We start from the raw sequence: 8,968 nt of genomic DNA, 5'->3' as shown, positions 1-8,968 counted from the left end.
GGCAGTCTATTGGTTACTTAGTTATTAATAAATCTTTCGTGCAGCATAATATTTTTTACCTCTGAAGTGTATTCCCTTTCCTTCTGTTTCATTTATACAATAAGCTGTAGCCAAACTTTTCAGTCAACCTTTGTAATCCATAGATTACTTTAGATTATGTCAAATTACTCCTTTCAAGGTCAATTAAGGTATAACTTGTTTTTAAGATTCTTATCTTTGATTCAACAGCCCAAGATGCAATATTTCTTATAATTACTATTTGTTCAGTATTTTCATGCTGCAGCTATACTTAGAACCAAATGAATCTCAGCAAAATAAAATTGACAGACAGAATTTCTTTAAAAAATGTAGTACATATATTTAAAAAGTATTAAAATGTAGGTAATGTGGATGAGATCATTCTACATGAAAAGTCTGTAATGTAATTATTTTAGTGGCTACAATAAATTAAATTAAATGGCTAACAAACAACATAAATATTTGCACCATATACAAAACGAGTGACTGAGGCTTCGTAAATGAGATGTCAACTATATAAAATTTATAAAACAGTGTTGCATGATAACCAAATGCATGTGTCATGAATTAATCATTTACAGCACCATGATAGAAAAAAAACACTTATGAACATCAGAGGGAGAAGCAGTTACATATTATATCAGGTATGAAATTGATTGAACACAAATTAAACTCAGTAACTTAAAGATAAGTGTCTGAGAGGTCAATCAGAAATACGTTGATAGTAGTTGCTCAGAACATATCTGTATGTACGATTAACTTTTTCATAGTACTGGACATGCAAAATATCAAGGTAAGTGAAGCACTCTCCTTCACACCTCAAGCTGACACAGATACGGGGTTCAGGAAGCAGTGGTTTACGAATGTTGGGCCAGAGCAATGTGCGTGTCATGCTCGATGTCTGAAGTCCAACAGTGGGACTCGATGTGATATCCTACAAAGGACTGATGCACCACCACCAGCTGTGTCGCAGTACAGGGAGGTCGCCGAACACCAGAAACGGGATGCACTTTGGCTGAGGCTGTCCTGTCGACCTCCTGTCACACTGTGAGCTCCCGCAGTATCGTGAACAGGTTGTCTGCTTCAGGGCGGTCATTCAGTAGCTCCTGACTATAGGTGATGTCATTGGCATCTGGTGGATGTGTCTCCCTGGAATACAAAGACATTTATGTCGTGTGCCGTAAGAAAATAGCATAGAGCCAGAGACAGGGATTATACACTGACAGAAAAAAATTCACAACATCAAGAAAGAGTTGTAAGAGATAAACGGAAATTGGCAGGCCTGTTTATATATCTGAAAGATGACGTCTGTTCAAATTTTGCTCTGGTCGCATAAAAGTGGCGCTAATAGCACCACTATGAGGATGCAAATCAGGTTTGCTTTAAATACACACTGCAAATGTCATGAGCATAAGTTACCTTTGAGATTGGATGTGGTGAGTTGACATTAGTCAAGAATAGCTTTAAGGTGACAAAGACACCTCACCGAGTTTCAACAAGGTCGAGTAACAGGGCTACTAGAAGCTGAAGCTCGTCATTCCTTCTGCGATACTGCAGAGAGACTGGCAGGAATGTAGCCACTGTACACGACTGCTGGCAGCTACGGTCGTGAGAATGTACAGTTGCAAGAAGACTGGGCACTGGACAGCCACACGGCACAACCGAGAGGGAAGAACATCGTGTTCGGTACACAGCTCTGGCCCATCGCACCGTAGTTGCAACACCATTCTGAGCAGCAGTTGGCACCACAGTGACACAACAAACTGTTACAAATTGGTTACTTTGAGCGCAGCTCCAAGCCAGAAACCCTGTAGCTGACCCCAGACCACCGCAATTTGTGACGTTTAGAGGTGTCGAGTGAGAGCTTGTTGGAGGGCAGGGTGGAGGTCTGTTGTGTTTTCTGATGAAAGCGCGAGGTTTGAAGTTCTCGTAAAGATAAGTTATTTTAGATTATAAAACACATAGATCAGTACTGATTACGTGGTAAATAAGTGTATTAGTGTGCCGTTTAAGTGTACCATTAAAGGTTTCATTTCTCATTACGTAATATAGCAGAAAACGCGAAAAGACCGTACAGTCGTATTTTCTGTTTACGTTCTGCTGCAGCAAATCTATAGAATTTCGTTTAGTTGTTCCTTGCTCTCTCCAGCAATTTAACTTAGCGTACCTCTTCATTATTTAACTAGCATTTCCGGAAAGTAGCGTAAAGTTTAACTTGTTGTTTCAGAAACTTTGCACTTTTGTTTTTGTTTACACACAGTTGCGTATAGGCCAAATTTGTGTAACCATATTTTCGTGTTTATCTGTAATTTAACTGACTTATTCTTAATAAATTATTACGTTTATCATGAGTGAAAAGTGCTTGACTTGCCGTAGAATTGTTAGGTCGGGGCTTTGGTGTGATGGGTGCTGTAGTTTTTTCCATGTGGGTGACTGTAGTGGCGTGGGAATAGGGGAAGTAAATGAGACTCATCAGTGGTTTTGTAGGATTTGTAGTAGAGATAGGAAGATACTGGAACAGGAGGGGAAAATTGCTGCCCTTCAGGCTGAGTTAGACAAGGCCAGGGGAGATCTTGACAGGTTAAGGAGGGAGAAGGGTAAAGAGAGGTGGGAAGTGGCAACAGGCAACAGGAGGAACAGGCCTAGAACTTTGTCTGACAGCTTTATGGTGAATGTGGAAAATAGATTTGACCTGTTGCTTCAGTTAGAAGCTGGTGAGCCTCAAGCAGTTACAGGTGTAGACAGGGCACAACAAACTTTCAGCAGCAAATTGAAAAGTAAGAATGTAGGGAAATCAGTAAAGAGAAAGAAAGTGTTGTTGTTAGGTAGTTCCCATGGAAGAGGTGTTGGCCAACTCTTGCAGGATGAACTAGGATCAGAATACCAGGTCACCAATTTTTTTAAACCTAGTGCTGGTCTGGAGCAGGTGACAGAGGATTTAGGATCACTTTGCAAAGATTTCACTAAGGAAGACACCGTGGTTATAGTGGGTGGGGCAGGTAACAGTATTGACAGAGATCCTGGGTACAGCATAGAGTGTGACCTGGCGAAGATTGCATCAGCATCGAGGCATACCAGTGTTGAGTTTGTATCTGTTCTTGGGCGCCATGACCGACCTCATTTGAACTCTTCTGTCAAGAGAGTTAATTTGGAGCTGGAACGGCTGCTCATGTCGGGTGCGGGGTCACACATTGGTGTGGTTCATGTTGATTCTGTCAGTAGGTGGGATTATACTAGGCATGGCCTTCACCTCAACAGGAAGGGGAAGGGTAAATTGGCTGGGGAAATAGCAGGAAAGTTAAAGGGGGGAGGCACTGTCATGAGTGGTAAAATACCAGTGGTTATAGGATTCAGAAAAGACCCTTTTTTAGGGTAGGGAGGACAGAAAGAAAACAAATTTTGAGAGAGGTTAGAACTGAGACAAACCTTCAGTTTGAGAAAGAAATCAAAAAACATAATTCCAGCTTATTACATCAACATAAACAGCCATTGGTTAAGAATTTTCAACAGTCAGCAGATATTTTAACTCCATCCAATTTTAAGTCAGTCAATGTGAAATGTCAGCTATCTTTATTGCATCAAAATATTCGAGGACTGAGAAATAAAATTAATGAATTAACTATCTGCATAGATGAATTAGAGTCTTCAAACCCAGCTGACATAATCTGCCTCTCTGAACATCATGTGACCACTGGTATAGAACTTTTAAGTGTTACAGGGTTTAGGTTAGCATCTCACTATTGTAGATCAGAAATGGAGAAAGGAGGAGTTGCCACATTCATCAGGAACTGTCATAAATTTAAGAACATAGACATTCATAAATTTTGCCTAGAACAGCATATGGAAGCATGTGCAACAGAATTAGATTTTCACAAAAAATCTTTCATAATATTAAGTGTATATCGAGCACCTGCAGGTAACTTTAATCTGTTTGTAAACCACCTTGAAGCTGTACTGGCCCATTTAACAACCAAAAACAAAGAAATAGTGGTTGCTGGTGATTTCAATGTAGATTTCCTTAAAGACTCTCCCAATAAGAACCTATTTGAGTTAGTAACACTATCATTCAACTTAATTCCCACAGTAAAGTTCCCCACTAGGATAACCACTTGCTCACAAACAGCCATTGATAATATCTTTATAGAAAAGTCAAATGAACAAAATTATATTACAAAACCAATAGTCAATGGCCTCTCAGACCATGAAATGCAGTTCCTTCTGTTAAATGTTAATACTGAACAGGATATAAAATCTGTTAAATCTGAGCTCAAGAGGGTAATCAGTAAGCCAAAAATTGATTATTTTAGGACACTCCTCAGAGACATTCACTGGACTGATGTTTACAGTGCTCATGGCATGAATGAAAAATATAACATTTTTGCTAATAAAGTGCTTACCTTATTTGAACACTGCTTTCCCCCAAAACTTACCAAGGTTAGAGCAAAGTCTACAAAGAAGCCATGGATTACTCGAGGAATAGGGGTATCTTGTAAAACAAAAAGAAAACTGTATCTGTCAATCCGAAACATTTCCAATGTTGATGCTATAGCACATTATAAGAAATACTGCAAAATATTAAAGACTGTAATACGGATGTCAAAGCAAATATATTACAAGGAAAAGATAGTCATATCAGATAACAAAATAAAGACAATATGGGATATAGTGAAGGAGGAGGCCGGTAGAACCAGACATGAAGAGGAACAAATAGCATTAAGAGTAAATGATGCATTGGTGACAGATGTGTATAGTGTTGCAGAACTTTTTAACAAACATTTTATAACTGTTACTGAAAAGATGGGGTTGTCAGGTTCGGTAGATGCTGCTATGGATTACCTTAGACCAGACATTTCAAGTAACTTCCATAATATGAATTTGACCCTCACTACCCCAACAGAAATAATGTCCATCATAAAATCTTTAAAATCAAAAACATCTAGTGGGTATGATGAAATATCAACAAAGTTAATTAAAGAATGTGATTCTGAGCTAAGTAACATATTAAGCTATCTGTGTAACCAGTCGTTTATCAGTGGAATATTTCCCGAATGGCTGAAATATGCTGAAGTTAAGCCACTGTTTAAGAAGGGAGATAAAGAAATAGCATCAAATTTCCGTCCAATTTCACTGTTGCCAGCATTCTCAAAAATTTTCGAAAAAGTAATGTACAGTCGTCTTTATAACCATCTTATCTCAAATAACATACTGTCAAAGTCACAGTTTGGATTTCTAAAAGGTTCTGATATTGAGAAGGCTATCTACACTTACAGTGAAAATGTACTTAATTCATTAGACAAAAAATTGCAGGCAACTGGTATATTTTGTGATCTGTCAAAGGCATTTGACTGTGTAAATCACAATATCCTTTTAAGTAAACTAGAATATTATAGTGTAACAGGAAATGCTGCAAAATGGTTCAAATCTTATATCTCTGGCAGGAAACAAAGGGTGTTATTAGGAAAGAGACATGTATCAAGCTATCAGGCATCATCCAACTGGGAACTAATTACATGTGGGGTCCCACAAGGTTCCATTTTGGGGCCCTTACTTTTTCTTGTGTATATCAATGACCTTTCATCAGTAACATTACCAGATGCCAAGTTTGTTTTGTTTGCTGATGATACAAACATTGCAATAAATAGCAAATCAAGTGTAGTCTTAGAAAGATCAGCCAATAAAATATTTGTAGACATTAATCACTGGTTCCTAGCCAATTCTTTGTCACTAAACTTTGAAAAAACACACTACATGCAGTTCAGAACTTGTAAGGGGTGTCCCAAGAGTATATGTCTAACATATGATGACAAGAAGATAGAAGAAGTGGACGTTGTTAAATTCTTGGGATTACAGCTTGATAATAAATTCAACTGGGAGGAGCACACCACAGAACTGCTGAAGCGTCTTAACAAATCTCTGTTTGCAATGCGAATTTTGTCAGACATAGGGGATATAAAAATGAAAAAGCTGGCATACTATGCTTACTTTCATTCCATAATGTCATATGGGATTATTTTCTGGGGTAATTCATCAAGCCAAGCTAAAGTTTTCCGGGCACAAAAACGTGCAGTAAGAATTATATGTGGTGTGAACTCAAGAACATCCTGCAGAAGCCTGTTTAGGGAACTAGGGATACTAACTACAGCTTCCCAATATATTTATTCCTTAATGAAATTTGTCATTAAAAATATATCACTTTTTCAAACCAACAGCTCAATTCATGGAATCAATACTAGAAATAAGAATAATCTTCACAAGGATTTAAAGTCACTTAGTCTTGTACAAAAAGGTGTGCATTATTCAGGAACACACATTTTCAATAACTTGCCAGCAGCCATAAAAAGCTTAACAACCAATGAAATTCAGTTTAAGAGAAGCCTAAAGGATTTATTGGTGGCCAACTCCTTCTACTCCATTGATGAATTTCTGAGGAAAACCAACTGATTTGTATATAAGTACAACATAACTTCTGCACAATTTCAGTGCAGTAATGTGTTCACTGAAAATTTGTGTGTGTGTGTGTGTGTGTGTGTGTAAGTATAATCTAACTTCTGCACCATTTCAGTGCAGTAATGTGTTCATTGTAAATAAGTATTACAGTAGTTGTATTACATGTTTCTTACCTTATAAATAAATATAAAACTTTTTTATTTTAAATTCAGTGCAATAGTATTTGTAAAATGACTCTTAGTGTTCATTAAAAAATGACGATCATTCCACTTGGGACCTGTGGAATGGTACATTAGCTTATTTGTTTTAGTTTAAATATTTGTCATGTATTGTTGTTTTTCTGACATGTTCCACATCCTGGAGGACCTCCTCACTACGGATCAATTGGAATGAAAGTAAATCTAATCTAATCTAATCTAATCTGCCTCAGTGCAAGTGATGGCTGTGTGTTTGTTAGGAGGAGGCCAGCCGAGGGCTTGCATCCAACCTGTCTGCGATGCTAGATCACTGGACATACTCCTGGAGTTACAGTCTCGGGTGTGATGTCATAGGACAGCAGGAACTTTCTCGTGGTTATCCCATGCACCTTGACTTGTTAATCTGATGATCCGACCTGTTGTGCTGCCATTCGTGAACAGCTTTCCAGGGGAAGTTTGCCAACAGGATAATGCTAGCTCACAAACTAACATGCTCTACAGAGTGTCAACATGTTTCTAAAGCGGAGTTATTGAACGCAGTTTTCCGAAATTCCTTCGCCAGGGAAGACGAATGGAATATTCCAGAATTTGAAACACAAACAGCTGCTAGCATGAGTTTCTTAGAAGTAGATAACATAGGGGTTGCGAAGCAACTCAAATCACTTGATACGGGCAAGTCTTCAGGTCCAGATTGTATAGCGATTAGGTTCCTTTCAGATTACGCTGATACAATAGCTCCCTACTTAGTAATCATATACAACCGCTCGCTCACCGATAGATCTGTACCTACAGATCGGAAAATTGCGCAGGTCGCACCAGTGTTTAAGAAGGGTAGCAGGAGTAATCCATCGAACTACAGACCTATATCACTGACGTCGGTTTGCAGTAGGGTTTTGGAACATATACTGTATTCAAACATCATGAATCACCTCGAAGGGAATGATTTATTGATACGTAATCAGCATGGTTTCAGAAAACATCGTTCTTGTGCAAAGCAGCTAGCTCTTTATTCGCACGAAGTAATGGCCGCTATCGACAGGGGTTCTCAAGTTGATTCCGTATTTCTAGATTTCCGGAAAGCTTTTGACACCGTTCCTCACAAGCGACTTCTAATCAAGCTGCGGGCCTATGGGGTATTGTCTCAGTTTTGGGACTGGATTCGTAATTTCCTGTCAGGAAGGTCGCAGTTCGTAGTAATAGACGGCAAATCATCGAGTAAAACTGAAATGATATCAGGTGTTCCCCAGGGAAGCGTCTTGGGACCTCTGCTGTTCCTGAACTATATAAATGACCTGGGTGACAATCTGAGCAGTTCTCTTAGGTTGTTCGCTGATGATGCTGTAATTTACCGTCTAGTAAGGTCATCCGAAGACCAGTATCAGTTGCAAAGCGATTTAGAAAAGATTGCTGTATGGTGTGGCAGGTGGCAGTTGACGCTAAATAACGAAAGGTGTGAGGTGATCCACATGAATTCCAAAAGAAATCTGTTGGAATTCGATTACTCGATAAATAGTACAATTCTCAAGGCTGTCAATTCAACAAGTACCTGGATGTTAAAATTACGAACAACTTCAGTTGGAAAGACCAAATAGATAATATTGTGTGGAAGGCGAGCCAGAGGTTGCGTTTAATTGGCAGGACACTTAGAAGATGCTACAAGTCCACTAAAGAGACAGCTTACACTACACTCGTTCGTCCTCTGTTAGAATATTGCTGTGCGGTGTGGGATCCTTTCCAGGTGGGATTGACGGAGGACATCGAAAGGGTGCAAAAAAGGGCAGCTCATTTTGTATTATCACGTAATAGGGGACAGAGTGTGGCACATATAATACGCGAGTTGGGATGGAAGTCATTAAAGCAAAGACGTTTTTCGTCGCGGCGAGATCTATTTACAAAATTTCCGTCACTAACTTTCTCTTCTGAATGCGAAAATATTTTGTTGAACCCAACCTACATAGGTAGGAATGATCATCAAAATAAAATAAGAGAAATCAGAGCTCGAACAGAAAGGTTTAGGTGTTCGTTTTTCCCGCGCGCTGTTCGGGAGTGGAATGGTAGAGAGATAGTATGATTGTGGTTCGATGAACCCTCTGTCAAGCACTTAAATGTGAATTGCAGAGTAATCATGTAGATGCAGATGTAAATGTAGATGGTCTGCTCGATCACCAGATCTGTCTCCAATTGAGCACATACGGGATATAAATGGATGACAACTTCAACATCATCCACAGCCACCATTAACTGCCCCTTTACTAACCGAGCAAATGCAGCACGCACGGAAGTCCATCCCACAAACTGTCGTCTGA

The 8,968-nt window shown here is 39.1% G+C and overlaps 1 protein-coding gene across 1 annotated transcript in view; it reads right to left on the bottom strand.

The window, feature by feature from the left end:
- Positions 1–383: 383 nt before the first annotated feature.
- LOC124620052 overlaps positions 384–8,968 on the bottom strand; it is a 155,141-nt gene continuing 146,556 nt past the window's right edge. The window contains exon 5 of the mRNA XM_047146719.1: positions 384–1,167. Within this exon, the coding sequence (XP_047002675.1) occupies positions 1,059–1,167 (109 nt within the window). The 3' untranslated portion in view covers positions 384–1,058. The remainder of the gene's footprint in view (positions 1,168–8,968) is intronic.

Source organism: Schistocerca americana, chromosome 6 (assembly GCF_021461395.2).
Source record: "Schistocerca americana isolate TAMUIC-IGC-003095 chromosome 6, iqSchAmer2.1, whole genome shotgun sequence".
NCBI classification, from domain to species: Eukaryota; Metazoa; Arthropoda; class Insecta; order Orthoptera; family Acrididae; genus Schistocerca; species Schistocerca americana.
The sequence above is the reverse complement of the archived record's forward strand: the minus strand, read 5'-3'. Positions and strand labels throughout refer to the sequence as shown.